Raw genomic sequence first — 16333 nt, 5'->3', positions numbered from 1 at the left:
CACTGCCCACCATCCCCTGTTCGCGGAATTTGATCCAGAGGCTGGAGTTACAAGCATCGTCAAGAACGACTCGCAGCGCTATGAGCAAGGCGGGAGGACGCATCGCCCTCTCCATGATCATATTTGATCCTTCGGAGTCTGTCGAGCAGTAGGTTGCCGACTGTGGGTTGTGCAACGTACAGACGATGCGATCGCGCGTCTGATCGCTTTGCGTGCGTGCGTGTAGTGCGCAATATTTCGCCAAGGTGATGATGCGCAATGGACTCGTGCTGCATCTTCCAAGAGCGCGTAGGGCAACTTGGTAGGACGCGCCAAGCTCACGAGGATGATTTGCGCAGATTGACTTTGGAGGTTAGCAAAGCCCCGTCGAGATACAGAATACAACCACGAACTGCGTCGCAAGTGCCAATGCCGCGGAGTCCGCGCGAGACAGGTTGTGGTTTCCTACAGCATTCTTGGCGAACGTTAGTTTCATGCAATCCCTTCGTATCAGCACTATAGACAAGGTGCTGAGTCGCTACGTCCGTAGTTTGAGCAATGTCCACTGGCATCGAGTGCACGAGAGACGGCAGGAAAAGCTGCTAATGCGTGACTTGTGAAGCTGTGCCTTGCTCGTCCGTGAAGCTCTTCAGTCTCGTCTGTCAAACCAGCCGCGCGTCTGACTCGTTGCCGTGCACCAGATCCATCCGTCGTCACAGGCGGCCCGGTGTGATGAGAGCTACGACATGGGAGTGTATAGTGCAATTGCATGAGCAAGAGAACAGCAGCGCATCCGGAGTCGATAATGAAATGCGCACATGTGCCACATCCGATTATTGGCCGCCGCTGTGGGAGGTGACCATAGTCGTACACAAGTGCCACTGCAGATTTTGACAGCTGCGTGTGACAACGGGCCGATGCAAAGCAAGGTTGTCTCTCTGGTACCACGACTCACGGGATGCTCTGCAAGGCGCTCTGTACCCATGCAACATGCGCGTTGATGCACGCGATCGCGCGCACGACTCTCGTGTGAGGGAGACAACGACATGTGCTGAAGTCGCGACATTGCCATGCTGTAGTCTGCGAAGGATCGAATGGCAGCTCCTTCAGACGAGAAAGGTCCAGAAGCTCGGGTAGACGAATTCGTCTTCGAAGATGCGCTGCACCTGCTCCAAGATGAACTTCTCAATCTTGCCTACATTTTTCAGGACTTGCTTTCCACTTTCCGTCTCCCCCATTTCGCTTTCAATTCTGATGTCTTCGAGTAAAGTGCCTACCTTGCTCACCTTGGCAGCTTCTTCTGAAGTGGAGGGCTTTTCGTTGAGGGTATCAAGGGTCTGCTCTCCTCCTACAAGAGCCTCTGCATCTTCAGGGCTCAGAAAGCATAGGTGCGCTCGCTTCTTGATGTATGCCAGAATGCCGACGCCATTGAACGTTAGACCTGTAATCCTCAGTTTCAAGGGGATTCCGACGAAACTAGGCATCGGGTAGTCCAGGAAAACATCTGCCGTCAGAGACAACTTGATATCGCCAGCGTACGTCACATGGAAAACAACCTGGGTGTCTTCCGGGCTCATCTCTGGGTGATCATGTCGAAGAGGGAGCGGCGGTGCATCGGCGTCGTCGGATATGGCTGAGCCAGGCGCCGGCTCGCGGTATGCGTGGCCTTGCGAGGAAGTCGGAGTAGCCAAGGAGGGTGGCGAAGTTGAGCTGAACGAGTCCGCGTGGTGATGTTGGTATTGATGCTGATGAGGCCCCTGACTATTTGGGAAGCCGCCGCCAGCGACTGCAGCTAGGGGCGTCTGTGTCCCAGGCAGGCCGGCGGAGAGAGGTAAGTGGAAGTAGCCAAGATTCGAGGTCGCTCCAAGCACACCAGGAGTTGTTCCTCTCGCAAGCCCGGTTCTGCCCATGCGATCCAGCAGATCTATTTCGGACTGACGTCGCGTGCCATCTGCACCACGCGCGTGCCGCGTTGTTGCTTGGCGAGGATCAGTGAGAATACTGGCGTCCTGCTCGGCGGGCGCTTCTAGAACCGATGCATCGTCATCTGTCTCGTAGAAGTCGGGCAGTGGATCACCGATATCCTTGAGGACGATCTCGGGGGGTGTCTTGCCAAACTCGAACCCATGAACAGCGACCGAACGGATCAGTTTGGGAAGCGCTATGGACTGGAAGCGTTCGTGGATGAACTCTCGGATGGTTTCGGCCAGCGCTTCACCATCCGGTCCGCCAGTGAGAGCCTCCCAATTGATTTCAATTGACATCGGAAAGTGTTGGTGCGAGGGACCGGGGCAGAAGTGTGATGTGAGATAATGACGCTGATGTCGGCGTCATGTGCATCTTCTTGTTGTGGTGAGCGATACCGACGACTGTTCGTGAGGTCGGGAAGTGGCGGCTGTTGCAGGGAAGTCGTGCGCTCCATGACATCCGCTGTTCGCAGCATTTGCTCATCCTTTTCCATAGCAAGTCACAACACGCCCATCCCAGCCGTGTAGATCACAAGACACTGCGTTTATCATCGTCACACAAGCCACATTGGCGACGTATGTGTGCTGCGGAACTACCCAGCGATGGCCCGTAGCCCTGGACAAATCACTTATTGACTCGAGCCGCTACACCATGGATGAGACATGCAACAAACCCTGATGCTCAGAGCCCATGCCACGCAAGCCACGCCGAGGTGGTGATGACAAACGACGAGCCAGGCCGGGATCATTGCGTGCAGCGGTGTTGTGGATCATGCGGATCATCAACTGCGCCCTGCAGCTTACCTCGAGGCCTATGAATGAACATGTACGAGCTCCCGTATCCGTTGTGCTTTTTCTGGGCCCATGCAATGCAGTTGAGTGAATGGGAAAATATACGCCGGAGACCGAACGTGTCGCACTGTGCTTGTTTGCACCATGCGCGCGCTATTGCCGGCTTCGGTGGTCTGTCTGAGACCGACGCGACGCTTGAACGAATATACTGGATTCTATAGTTTTGGGGAATCATATGCAGACAACGATATATACGCAATCCTTGCTGCCTCTCAGCCGTTCACTCATCATGGTATATAGCAAAAAGGATATCTTGACAGAGGGAAGTCTTGCCTAGTCGTAGCACCCAGTCGTGAGACGCCATTATATCCTCAACCCAGCCAAAAAGCACCCAAACACCCCACGCCTCTAGCCACGAACTCCAAGACATCGACAATGCAGTGTGCTGTTGCCATCCAGTGTGAATATGGGAAAGTTGAACACTGTATCTGCCATGTCAACTTGTGCTGCGTGAGGACAGGGCGAGAAGAGGACGGACATACACTTGGTCATCCACCACCACATTTATGACACTTGGAGTGATGCACTACCGTCCTCGGCGTTGACACACCACAAGGACCTCGTCTTGAGGCGGCGCAGGGTATCCGCTCAACAACTTTGTGCTTGCAGACAGTGTATTCGTGTGTGACTTGAGTGCACATGGCGGCTGTTTCTGATGGAGAAGTGCTAGGCGGAAGAATTAGCTGTATGTCGATTGATAACAGTGCCGAGTCGACGTACTAATGTGCCCGGGCGTGAAGAGGGATATGAGTGATACCAAGCGTCATGCAGTAGGGTGAAGTCGCAGCTCGGGTTATGGATGTCGAGACGGGAAAGGCGCAAAGGGCAGCCGATGGGAGCGTGGTAATGATTTATACTGAGTCGGGTCGCAAACAAATTCCATCACGACAGGTTCTGTACGACGGAAAAAATGCTGGGTTTGAGGGATGGGGATGCTTTCATGGCCGACAGCCGCTGCTGTCCGTCTGGTATGCTGTGATGCAAGGAGCAGGTGTCAAAGATGCCACGCGATGGCAAGCATACCTTCTGCAAGTACCCATCTCTTGTGGCTACGCAACGACGTTGTCTTCTGCTCGCATTGACTGGCGTCCAAATTGCGAGGGGAAATGCTGGTCCCATCTGTAAGCTAAAGGCCCGGTTGTTTTGTGCCCACTGAGGTGCGCAGGGTATCCCTGAAGAGCTTATTCGGAGACGCCTCTGCAGTCCGGCCGGAGCCTTGACAAGACCAAGCCCCAGAGTGAGAGCAGGAGGACATCGAGACGGCCGAGTCGATGATGGAACGGCACGCGGCTGCGTCTTCCGCTGAGGCTGAGTCTGCCTCCACGCCCTCCGTTTCGCCCTCTGCGACGACGCCGTCGCCGTTGCCCACGCTATGTACGCACGGTATGCCCATGTTGGACCTGTTCTCGAGCCAAGGAAAATGCACAGTGTGTCCAAGCGCAAGCGCTCGCCTACCTGCATGGTGCGTCGGCATCGTTTTGCCTGTGGAAACAAACTCGTCGCGTTTCCCTCCGCCGCTGACTCTCGGCGCGCTGAAACTCGACGAGGCCGCGCTGGTCTTGGGCGATGTTTGGCCCTCGTACGGCTGCGAGGCGTCAGACGTGGCTCGTTTGCCCTGCGGAGGGAGTGGCAGTCTTTGCAGCCTGCCCGCGCCAAACACGGCAGCACACCGCAACATCGTCCCACGCGTGTCGCGCAGTCGGTAGTGACAGCCGTTGACAGCGCGGTCGCACCGCATCCCAGGCCCCACCGCAAGGTGAGAGCTGTCACGGTGAGGCGGGCCTGCGACCAACGTGCGAGTAGCGCTGCGAGCACAGCGCACTTGTTGTCCTGCAGGCATCCACAGCAATTGCACTCGCAGCACCCTCCATCCGGCTTCCGCGTCCTGTTGTTGGTCTTGTTGTGCGACGCAATGGACTACGCAAGAACCCAGGCCGCAGCAGCACTGCGCTCTCATCTCAGCATCGCCATGACGGTCAGCAGGATGGCATGCATGGCCGCTTTCGTGATGACAACCGGAATCGGCTGGAGAAGATCTGCCGATCCGGCCCACGCTAGACAGAGCATCCGTCTATACAGGAAGAGCGTCGCCGTCTGACAGGAATGAGGCTCAACTCTCCAGCCTCCTCGATTTGGTGGCCAAAACACCGAGCTTCGTTCGGCGACCTGTTGCAAAGTATGGACCATGCGAACGCCCGGCAGGAACGCAGCTGATATCGCGGCGAAAGCATCAAAGCGGCACTCTCGGCTGTTGGCAGCTCACCAGTGGCACGACCGCGGCGGGACCGCGGAACGGAGCGTCGAAGGGCAGCTGACAGCCGCCTCTTTCCTCAGCGTGCCTGCATCCAGCAGCAGCGGAATTCCGCACTCTGTCCCCCACGCCCGAGTCGCCATGAAGCTATCCAACACACTCTTGTGAAGTGCTTACGGCTGCGGTCAGCAGGAGGCACCTCCGCCATCGACACTGCCTCAGTTGATACCCTCGCACCTGCTGTACAAGAGCCCTCAAAATATTCGACAGCCGCGGCATGCTCGCCCACGTCATGCCGTCCATCACCACAAAGCTTCACCACGAGTCAGCATTTCGATCCAGAGCGCGAACAACAAGACCTGCCCGAATGGAGCTCACCCCGGGCCACGCTACCTCCTAGGTTCTCCGCAGAATGGACATACACCACAAAGGTGTGCCGAGGATAGCCAACCAGTTACGACCTTTGCCAGCCGACGATACACTTCACCTAAGCATTATTCCCGAAGCCTAACCAGATCTACCCGACCTGTTCTCGTGAAAAATGACCTGGACCTGCGGAAGGCTTCGTCAACGTGACACCTTGCATCGTGCAATGCGCTTGCGATCGCTCGTAATCACACTGATGTTGATCTATGTACAAAGTAGAAGGAGGTATAAAGGTAGGTGCCTGAGTCCAGACTCTTGCGATCATTCTTTCCTTACGAGCATCATCACACCGTGCAAAACAGCAGGATACACATCTCGCGACAATAAACGAATCAAGCGCATACAACAGACATCATGGCTTCTGAACGACGAGACTCCAACTTCCTCAGCCTTGCTCCAATGAGCTACTCCAACTGGGTCGCGCCAGCTGCATCGCCGCCAACACCATCAAGCGCCAAAGAAGACGACGCCAGAGCCCCATCTCCTACAGATGCTATCGAAGCAGTCAAGAAGACTCAACGCTCCGCAAGCGAGTCGAGCACTACCAGCGGGTTCCTACGACTAGGCCACGTGGACAAGGAAGAATAAATCTTAACACTACGAAAATAAGTATCGTAGCTTGAATATGTCTACACTCACGACACGACCTCTGGCGGCGTAACGGATGTTTTGCGGATCAAGGGACAAATGCTCACGAGACCAACGACCAAACGACCAATGACATTACCGACGGACCTGCGCCCGAACTGTATTTCCTAAAACAGTGCGATGCGATTCGAAATTGGAAGCGACGTGTGGCGCAAAGGGCACGGGGATAGGACAAATGAACGGCAGCGCGCTAGCAAATGCACAAAGTTGTCTGTACCATGGGATAGCCGACCCGGATTCGGCAATTACATACTTCACTTCAACTGCTGTATGAGAAAAGGTTTCATGACCAATTGGATTCGTGCGCGTCACATTCCTTCATCCCACTCCCATCATTCAATGCGCATGTGAATCGCTCCAGTGTCACTTCGTTTGATCAGTTACACCGTCCGCAAGGTATCGGACTCAGACAACGTGGGAGGAACAACTCTGGAGGCATGAGCCAACCTTTCAACGAACAGGAACGTCTCATACTCTCGATCATAGCTGCTTTGCAGCAACTTCATTAACGTGCTAGAACTACTATCCTCCTCTAGTAAGCCACCATCGGTGGGTATCCTGCCAGCTCCCGGTCAAAGTTCTTGTGCTGGCTGATGGCGTAGAAGTAGGCGTCGACAAAGTCAGCGGCACCCTTCGCCATCGAGATCGTCTCCTTGAAGCTGTTTGGCTGCACCTTGGCAGCAGTTACGACACCATAGCTGTCGGTAACCGCATCGCTAGTAGAGAATTCAACACCAGGCAGCTCGCAAGCATCGCGAACGAAGTCAACTGCTTCGCCAACAGCGCCGATAGCTTTGAGATGAGCAAACGCTTCACGGACCCAGTGGAGAGCACGACCATTCTTGCGGAGGGTGGCGACGGAATCCGCACCGCCGGGAACGAAGACACTGTCGAACATGGTCGACCGCATGCCCTCAAGGTGGTGGTCGGGCTGCACACCCTTGCTGTCATCCTTGCTCTCGCCGGCAGCGTAGATTGCTGAACGTCGTGGGCCAATGGTGAACGGAAGCGCCTTGGCTGCCTTCACTGCCGCAACGATGCCGTTGTACGCAGTCTTGTCAAAGCCATCGGCGATGATGATGGCGATGCGACGCGACTCAATCGTAGGCGTCTTGCCAGGGAATTCTGTCTGGCTAATGTGGATAGTCTTCTTGCCGTGGTTCTCGCGACCTGCCTTTTGTGGTACCGTGCCTCCTACAAGTGCAGCAACGTTTTGTGCCAGCGTGAGGTCAATGTCTGCTAGACGTTGTGACATGCGCTCGTAGACAATTGGATCCTCGCAGTGGTCTAGCTCAAAGCCAAGGGAAGCTTCAAGATGGACCTGTTCTGGCTTCGACAGCGAGTTGTAGAAGAGCTGTGCTTGTTTGAAATGCTCCTGGAACTTCTTGGACCGCAGACGAGCCTTGATACCTTCAACCTTAGCAGGGTAGTCGATGTAGGGAGCAGGCTGTTCGTCCTTCGCAGCAGGTGGCACGGCTTCATATCTGTTTGGCCAGTAATTTACGGTGCCCTTGGTGATGGTGTGTCGCATTGCACCATCCCTGTTGTTGTTCATGACTGGACAACCCGAGATGGGTCTGTTGATTGGCAGCTCCTGGAAGTTGATGCCGAGTCTGCTCAGCTGAGTGTCCTGGTACGAGAAGTTGCGGCCCTGGAGCAGAGGGTCGTCTGAGAAGCCAATTCCTGGCACTACATGCCCCGTGCAGAAAGCCACCTGCTCAGTCTGGGTGAAGTATTCATCTGGGTTGCGGTTGAGCTCAAGCTCGCCGACGTACTCGACAGGCACCTGATCTTCGGGCCAGATCTTTGTGGCGTCGAGGATGTCAAAGTCAAATTTGTCCTCTTCGCCTTCGGGGATGACTTGGACACCAAAGTCCCACTTGGGATATGCACCATTCTCGATTGCCTCCCACAGGTCTTTGCGGTGAAAGTCTGGGTCCTGGCCCGCCAGCTTCAATGCCTCGTCCCACACAAAGCTGTGAACACCGAGATGTGGAGTCCAGTGGAACTTGACGAAAAATCGCTCTCCTTTCGCGTTGTCAAGAGTGTAGGTGTTGACTCCGAAACCCTGCATCATACGGTATGATCGTGGGATAGAACGATCGGACTGTGTCCACATGAACATGTGCGTGGCCTCGGTGTGCATGAATTGGAAGTCCCAGAAGTTGTTGTGGGCGGATTGCGCCTGAGGCACTTCGTTGTGAGGCTCTGGCTTGCCTGCATGGATCGCATCGGGAAACTTCACCGCGTCTGCACGTCGTCAGTCAATGCGTCAAGGTTGGCTGAATGGAGGCATGTCTCACCTTGAATGAAGAAGACGGGGATGTTGTTGCCTACGACATCCCAATTTCCCTCTGGTGTGTAGTGCTTGATGGCAAAGCCACGTACATCACGAACAGTGTCTGCAGATCCTCGGCTTCCCAATACAGTCGAGAAGCGCAGGAAGGTGGGCGTGGTGCGAGATGTGTCTGTGAGGACCTTGGCTGAAGTGTACTTTTCCAAGCTCTTGTGCATCTTAAAGGTACCGAAGGCTCCTGCTCCACGGGCGTGCACAACGCGTTCAGGAATACGCTCGTGGTCGAAACGGTTGATTTTCTCTCTGGCCGCGTGGTCCTCCATCAGCATAGGACCAGTCTTGTTCTCCGAATGGACTTTGAGCCAGTCATCTGCCATTGATTAGCGGGGCGATCATCAGTCGATAGAAGGCTTGATCACGTACCAGTGGTGTGCTGGCGAACGCCATAGTCTGTGGTGATGCGGTTCTGTTCGTCAAACACATTCTTCGTGTTCTTCTCGAGGTCTGCGACCTTGGCGTTGGAGGCGCCATTGACGGTCTGCTGGAGCTTCTCCAGGCCGGCTGTCACCGTCTGCTTTGCGGTCGACATATTTGCTACGATGTGAGTGGTGGCGAAGATGGGGTGAGAAGAGAGTGGTGAGTGTGGGTGATTGCCCAGACGTTGATATACCTACCTGCCTTTCGGACTTGTCATCTATGACAGCAGGAGCGAGCTGCTCGAGCTGCCGCCACTGCCCGACGCGCTGATTGCGATGTATGCAAGCGTGACGCTCGGCAGTAACAAAGACGCTGCTGTCCTTGTTCGGCGTGGAGCACACACTGACGTATCGAAGGCGACAAAAAGCTGTGCGAAGCGCAGATGCACTTTGCGCCCCAATCAGCGGCGCGGTGATTAGCAGGCCCTCACGTCACATCGACGACAGCCGTTTCGTCTTTCGGTAACCACCAGCGAGCACGACCGTGTGCGCAATTATGGAGTCGCTTCGTCCATTCTCTTTGTAGCTCCAAACGTTTCTCCGCGCTCTCAGCCGGTACATTTTGCATACGATGATCGCTGCAACGGCTTCAGGAAACCGAGTAAAGTGCGCGGGACTGGTCTGATAGATTGTGACAGCGTCGCGTCGCGTCGAGACTCAGTGCCGTGCCGCCCATTGTCCGGACGATAGACGTTGGCGAGTTTGAACCGATAGGTGATGTTAACGAAGCGGTACAGTACACGTGTGCGTGGAGAGATCGTGCACGCGACTGTGGTCTTTTCCAAAGTCAAAATTCAAATCTAGCCGTTCCAAGCCTAGTTAGCGGCCTTTGAAGGCCGGAGCCATCACCGCTTCGCTCTCGCTTGTCGTGCGCTTCCTTCTCAATGACCACCGTGGAGCAGTCGACTATTGGCTGTCGAGGAGCGCGACGAGACCTTGCAAGTTGTCTCTGCGCCGAAAGAACTCTACGATCGCTCAGGCGACTTCAGCAACGCATACAGCATCAACCCCGCAACGTAGGTCGACGATTACGTCTGGCGAGGCAGCCTTGACCTTCACCTCTCCTACAATCATTTCCATTTCATCAACTGCTCCTCCTCTCCGCACTACAAATGGGGCTCAGAATGGACGATCTACACGCGCCCACAGTGGGCTCTGGTCCAACGTCGCAAGCAGCTTCGAGTTCGCAAGGCTCGAAGAAGTCCTTCCAGGAGCTCATCACACAAAAGCAGAATCTCGAGGCTGAATTGTCGGCTCTGGGCTCAGTCCTCGACTCTGTGAGTAAATTAGTCCGCAACCGGACTGCCGAAGCTAACAAGAAGCTAGCACGGCGTGAATATGACGACTCCGCTTACCACGCCCGATGGCTTTCCACGATCGGACATCGATGTTGCGCAGATTCGAACGACAAGAGCTAGGATCATACGGCTGAAGAATGACCACAAGACTGTGATGAAGAGCCTAGAGGAGGCCGTGCATGAGCAGTTCGCAGCAGGGAAGACGCCGGAGGAGATACCAGCACAAGCTTCTGGCAGCGCAACGACTAGGGCAGCGCCAGTCGTGGAGCCTCCCTTTGCCCGAGTCAACGCAGTAGTGCCTTCAAGTCCAGCAGAACAAGCTGGCATGAAAGTCGGCGACAAAGTGACCAAATTTGGGTGGGCGACCTGGACGAACCATGAGCGGCTGGCAAAGGTCGCGGAGATCGTGCAACAGAATGAGAACGTACGTTGAATATGCACGCGGGCTTAGCGATGTAAGCTGACATGACATAGCGCACAATTCTGGTCAAGGTCTTGAGAGAGGGTGAAGGGGCAATATCGCAGAGCCATGAAATGCAGCTCACGCCACGTCGAGACTGGGGAGGGCGAGGTCTGCTCGGCTGCCACCTCGTACCATTGTGAACAGAGATCTCGTGGAGACTGGATGTCGAGAGCGCAGATACCTCCAGGCATTCTTGCCGGAGGCAAGTCACTGCGAAGCGCATGGATGGGCCCTCACGCAGCTGCGCCGCCGACAGACAGTGCTGTGACATAGTGCATGGCAGCAATAAAAGGCGTCTTGCAGGTGCGCAGCATGTTCAGCAGGTTCAGCAGTTATCGCTCAAAGGCATTTTCTGGAGCTCCATCACCATTGATTGAAGGTCACATGAGACGCGCTCTTTTCGCGATTGAAAGCGTGGTCACGGTCGCGTCGCGTCGCGTAGAAATTGCCAGGTGGACGTGATGTCGATTTTGACTTCTCGCGTGAAGTGCTTGCCGAGGTCAACCCCAACACACATCTCACAGTTGCGCACACGAAGCAGGCCGAAAACAAACATCCACACGCGCTTGAACGTGCAAGCACGCGACACTGGCCCATTTCTGCGGCATTTCCATGCAGGTCGCACAGCTCGAGGCCCGTTTCAGCTGTCCTCCTGCAGCAGAGACTTTGCGCCTGGCTGCTCGTCAAAGCTACCCATTGGTCGAAGCTACCATGAAACGCATGCTGCATCGGCCGCTGCACGCGGGCCCAGCCTCGTTGCCGACCTCCGCCATACATCACGTCCGGTCCGCTCGACTTTCGCGATATGGTCGTGTCTTTGTGTGTTGAGGATCACCCTGCGCTGCATGATGCTCCAGCGCTTTCAGTCGGCCTCGACCAACAGCGCTGTTATTGTGACTCACAGCTCATGCATCCGGCCAGCAGCACAGAGCACAGCATGCGAGTGCCGTGGAGTGGCAGGGACGGTGAAAACCTAGCCATCGCGATGCCTCCGACGTTCAAGATCCTCCTTTGCATTCGTCCATCGGTACCTTTCTAGTCGCAAACGAAATCGCAGCCTGATTTGGAGTCGAAAGCGGCCCCATGATCTTCTTCGTTCACGATGGATTGCAAGCAGGACAAACGCAGAGCGTGTGCCCTGGCTAGCAAGCCCTCGACCGCATTTTCGACCGTCTCTTCCGCTGCATCTGCCACGTCAGCTGGAACATCGCGCAGTGGAGGTAGCAGGCTCTTGTTTGGAGAGATTGATACTAGCAGTGATAGGTGTACGTATGCTCACCACCCATTGCTCATGTCTGGGAGCCTAACGCAGGTACTTGGCAGCTATCGAGAGCTATGCATCGGTCTGCAGCTTTGTTCTGTGCGACAGCAGCACGTTCCTCAAGTTTTGGCTGGAAGACAAATGTCGTGAGAGACTTCTCTCCTTCATGTCAAACCGTGATCTGGCAAGTCTGCGACTGGCCTGTCATGACTTCAGCGTACGAGCAGCGCCGGCGCTGTTCTCCGATCTTCAAATTACTTTCAAGACAAATACATTCACCAAGCCTTCGAAGCTGGCCGCATTGGACCGGCTCGGATTCTTCGTCAAAGAGCTCCAGTTTAATATGCCGCATACAGTGGATACCTTTCTCCCGCCCTTGGTGGACCCAGACTCCGGGGCTGAGCTCAGCTTCACATACACGCCACAGATTCAGGCCGAGGGAAGCAGGGCCCCCAGATATGGAGACGCAGGCACCACCGAGATCCTTACTCGACAGTACCCCGCCCTCTTTCATGCTGCTACAAATGTTGCGGCGTTCATTCGCGCCCTCTCTGCGTTCGTCAACCTTGAGCATCTAGGAATCAGCTGTCCTGGCTATGATGCTTCCCAGAGGTACCGAAAGAGTGTCGTCGACTATGCCCTGATATCGTTGCGAATTGCCATTGAGAAGAATTCGCTCAACGCCTTGGACTCGCTCTCCATAAGTCCAATTCATCCTGGTGGTCTCTTATCACTTTCTCCATTGCTGGGGATGGGTGCATCGCCGCGATCGGCAAGTCGATGGGCGCGCATTCGCAAATTGAGCATAGATGCGGTGCATTTATCGCACGCCGGTGGCTGCTACGAGCCGGACCAGCTCAAGCTGCTCCAGACATACCTCCGCAATTACCAAAGTCGGCTGGAGACGTTTCGATTCCGATGGATCGGCCAGAGAGGGCACTTGCCTGTTCATCGACCATATGCACCGGAGTTATCCCCACATGAGCGACATCCAGCAATGTTGAGTCAAGCGAATCCGTCAAAGCGTTTACGACCGTTACGATTCATGAACCTGCAAATCATAGAAATGGAGAACATCTCGGCAGCTGCTAGCGATATTAGTGATTTCCTTGCCAGTCACAAGGCGACAGTCAAAGAGCTTCGCTTTGAGGGCATTGACCTCACGCAGGGGACATGGGATGACGCGCTCGCGCCCATGACCAAACGCTCGCGACGTGTGCCCAGGAACGAGGTCGCCGATATTCCAATCATGCTATCGCCAAGCGCAGGTGCAACAACGTTCGGCGGCCAAGCAGCCAATGTTGAGGTCGAGCATCGGGATGATGGGGGCTACAAGAGTATTCGCATGTCGAAATGGCTCCTCTCCAAAAGGAAGACGGCAAATGTGCCGAAGAAATTGAGGGACGGGTTACTTGGTTGCGAGGAGCAGCTAAAGAAGGTCTTGCGAGGAAGCGCCTTCCCGTGGGGATGACTTTACGAGACACGATGATGAACACGACGATATGCCTTGATGACAAAGTCATTTGCTGCTCATGTTGTAGATACCCAGCAGATAACGACTACTGTATACCGTAGTTTTGCCCAGCCTTTACCCTAGTCTCGAGCAATGCGAAAGTAATCAGCGACGACAGGGTTCCAGCGCACAGACAGGAATGACGCCGCCAACTCAGCAGCTTTCCGCATTGAGGTGAATGTCATGGGCCTTATAGGAGTAATCCCCGACCACGAGGACAGTGACAAGACGATATACGAGCTGGGCGATGGTGGCGTTCGATGGCTTCGATGTCGCAGCTCATTGTGCAACTTGCTGACTGTTCGCAGTGTATTTCAACAACATGATGCATACAGAGGACAGAGCACGCAACAACAGCCTCGAGGAGCGTGATAATGAGCAGTGGAGCACCATCTCAGCAAGTGCAATTGCCCACCGGCTCCCCAGCAGTATCTAATGCGCTCCGCTTCCAGCAGTCTGTGCCAAGTGCACGCCTCTCACAGAAGTCGATCTGGGACGCGGCCGAAATTAATAGATCTACCCCCGTGGTGGACCCGAACACCGACGACGTCACCTCTTGAAGTCGCGTAAGACCTGCGGCCTGCACTCACCTGTGGTATACGACATGCGGTAGCAGCAAAGGTTGCGAAAGATATTCGCAAAGGCGTGAAAACGAACTGTCAGACAGGAATGTGCATCTTGGGTATCTCCTGAAGCCTCAGCTCCGTACCAGGAAGCATGCATCACGTTCATCGACGACTTCTTGCCTAAAGCGCTTGCTTAAGACCCCTGCTGCCACGACATACCATGTCTAGCAGTGCGACTAGCTCACCCACAACTGACAGTGCACCACGGCGAAGACCCAACACTTCCACCATACGAACACCACGCCCCTTATCCAAGCAGAAAAGCGCAACGAATGAAGTGAAACATTCCGCGAAAACGTCTGCGCTCAATGGCTAGCGACCCTCGGAGGAATCTTACTGGTGCCGAAAGAGAGCACGCCGCCTATAAGCCCACCCTCGATGTCGATCAGCAGCAGACCGTGTGCCAACGACGCCGACATGTGGTGTCGCGTCCATTAGGGCGATCCTAATGGCTTCATTCCCGGGCAGGTCATCAAACCCCTCTCGCTTGAAGGACTTGCAAGCGCAGTGAGCGGCGAAGCAGGAGGCCAAGCGCAAATACAAGAATCGTAGTACATCCTTTCCTCTCTTCCTCTTCTTCTTCATTCATTCTCTACGAACCGAAACGACAGCAGCCGTTCTTGCTTTCACACGCTCTTTTACCCGCGCCTCACCCCAGTCACTCTTTCGAGTAAAGCCCGCAAGCCAAACCAACCAAAACCAAACACAAACGAAAGCAAGAATGCGTTTCTCAACCTTTGCTGTCGGCGCGTTCGCCGCGTCTGTCTTCGCTGCTCCAGCTCCTATTGAGGAGAAGCGCCAACTCGGCAGCGTCGTCGGCCTCCTTAACCCTCTCCTCGGCCAAGTGACCGCCATCACCGGCGCCATCAACGCCACCGCCAACGTCGCCGTCCTCGGTGTCAACGCCACCGTCGCTGTCAACCTCACCGAGGTGACCGACACCATCGTCAAGGAGGTTGACGGTCTCGTCCAGCTCGTCGACACCGTCCTCGAGACCACTGAGGGTCTTACCAACCTCACCAACGTCGGTGGTGTCCTCCAAATCGTCAACGGCCTTCTCTCTGGTATCCCTGTCGTCTCTACGGTCACTGGTGTCGCTCGCACTCTCCCAATCGTCGGCAACGTCCTCCCTGCTAAGCGCCAAATCGACATCTCTGTCAACGCTGACCTCGATGGTGTCGCTGACCTCGTCTCTTCTCTCGTTGCTGAGATCACTGCCACCATTGAGAACGCCACCAAGGTTGTCCCAGGTCGTAAGTCATAAGCATACCCCGTTCAACTGCATTAACATATACTAACCTCCATCCGCAGTCGACCTGAGCGTCTCCCTCAACGGCCTCACCACCTCCCTCAACAACCTTCTCGATGCTGTCGAGGACCTCGTCAACGGTGTCCTCGGTGTTGTCAGCAGCATCCTTAAGGCCCTCCCAATCACCAACATCCTCAACCTCAAGATCGAGATCTAAGCTGCTCTCCGCAACTCTTGTTTCATCCTCAGCGTCTCTTAATTACACAAAGACGAAAGGGCAGGACAACAGCGATGCAGGACTTTGTCGCATGCTAGAAGCATGACTTTCATCAGCCCCTTTCGTTTAGAGAGAGCATGGCGTGCTTGATGCATGGCAAAGAACAAACACAGGATCTAGGGAGATACGGCCAACAATGATGGGATGTCCTTTTGCATAGCCGGTTGGCCCATGGTACAATCGGCCCCAACCAGCAAAGCTACAGTTCTGTTGTACATATAATCGCGAGCACAGTAATGTCGTTTTAGCCGGGTTTTTCATAGAACAGCCTTTTTCGTGTTCGTAAATCCGGAACAGAGAGCATTACGATAATGATTGTTTACCTGATTTTGGACTCCTCATTCACAAAATGTTGGAAAGTGCTATCATTGGAAACTTTTGTGAGTGCGCCTTTTGCGGCTTGTTCGCGACCGGCTTCATTGGTGAGACAGCCTGTTTTGCCCGCAGTCAGCTTATCCCGGAGAGCATTCCGGATTTTGCAACATCGCCGATATTCCCTACAACAACAGTATTTTGAGGACATGTTTGTTCTTGATAGCATGATCGCTGAGGAATATTGAGCTGCGCTCCTATATCAGTATCTGACACGAATTGGACCACGCCCATGTTGTGTTTCTTCGTGCCTCTCAGGCCTGTTACGTTGTGGCCTGGTCTGATGACATCCGTCAGCTTTTCCGCTGTTGTTGGCTTAGCCTTACGCGAAGCGCCACAGCACTTCCATTCCAGCGCGGGATGTTGCTCGCGACTTGGT

General features: G+C 54.8%; 7 protein-coding genes across 7 annotated transcripts; 5 read left to right on the top strand and 2 right to left on the bottom strand.

Moving 5' to 3' along the window:
• Window positions 1-1085: 1085 nt before the first annotated feature.
• On the bottom strand, window positions 1086-2243 carry RHO25_008381 (uncharacterized protein; the record flags this gene model as incomplete). Its single annotated transcript, XM_023600514.2, has 1 exon — window positions 1086-2243. One exon carries the CDS (start codon window positions 2241-2243, stop codon window positions 1086-1088), a length of 1158 nt encoding a protein of 385 aa, XP_023449495.1.
• A 2658-nt stretch (window positions 2244-4901) lies between these two features.
• RHO25_008380 (uncharacterized protein) lies at window positions 4902-5217 on the top strand (the record flags this gene model as incomplete). The annotated part of the gene is made up of 2 exons (XM_023600512.2): window positions 4902-4974; window positions 5027-5217. The coding sequence occupies 2 exons, from the start codon at window positions 4902-4904 to the stop codon at window positions 5215-5217; spliced, it is 264 nt and encodes an 87-aa protein (XP_023449498.1).
• Window positions 5218-5829: 612 nt separating this feature from the next.
• On the top strand, window positions 5830-6063 carry RHO25_008379 (uncharacterized protein; the record flags this gene model as incomplete). The annotated part of the gene is made up of 1 exon (XM_065603055.1): window positions 5830-6063. One exon carries the CDS (start codon window positions 5830-5832, stop codon window positions 6061-6063), a length of 234 nt encoding a protein of 77 aa, XP_065459127.1.
• Window positions 6064-6655: 592 nt separating this feature from the next.
• Window positions 6656-9008, bottom strand: CAT1 (catalase A; the record flags this gene model as incomplete). The annotated part of the gene is made up of 3 exons (XM_023600510.2): window positions 6656-8373; window positions 8427-8789; window positions 8843-9008. The coding sequence occupies 3 exons, from the start codon at window positions 9006-9008 to the stop codon at window positions 6656-6658; spliced, it is 2247 nt and encodes a 748-aa protein (XP_023449497.1).
• A 999-nt stretch (window positions 9009-10007) lies between these two features.
• Window positions 10008-10796, top strand: RHO25_008377 (uncharacterized protein; the record flags this gene model as incomplete). The annotated part of the gene is made up of 3 exons (XM_023600509.2): window positions 10008-10172; window positions 10222-10617; window positions 10668-10796. The coding sequence occupies 3 exons, from the start codon at window positions 10008-10010 to the stop codon at window positions 10794-10796; spliced, it is 690 nt and encodes a 229-aa protein (XP_023449838.1).
• A 962-nt stretch (window positions 10797-11758) lies between these two features.
• Window positions 11759-13388, top strand: RHO25_008376 (uncharacterized protein; the record flags this gene model as incomplete). Its single annotated transcript, XM_023600508.2, has 2 exons — window positions 11759-11921; window positions 11980-13388. 2 exons carry the CDS (start codon window positions 11759-11761, stop codon window positions 13386-13388), a joined length of 1572 nt encoding a protein of 523 aa, XP_023449501.1.
• A 1389-nt stretch (window positions 13389-14777) lies between these two features.
• RHO25_008375 (uncharacterized protein) lies at window positions 14778-15522 on the top strand (the record flags this gene model as incomplete). Its single annotated transcript, XM_023600507.2, has 2 exons — window positions 14778-15309; window positions 15368-15522. 2 exons carry the CDS (start codon window positions 14778-14780, stop codon window positions 15520-15522), a joined length of 687 nt encoding a protein of 228 aa, XP_023449711.1.
• Window positions 15523-16333: the final 811 nt, after the last annotated feature.

Source organism: Cercospora beticola, chromosome 5, assembly GCF_033473495.1.
Source record: "Cercospora beticola chromosome 5, complete sequence".
In the NCBI taxonomy this organism is placed as follows: domain Eukaryota; kingdom Fungi; phylum Ascomycota; class Dothideomycetes; order Mycosphaerellales; family Mycosphaerellaceae; genus Cercospora; species Cercospora beticola.
This window is presented reverse-complemented; position numbering and strand designations above follow the sequence as displayed.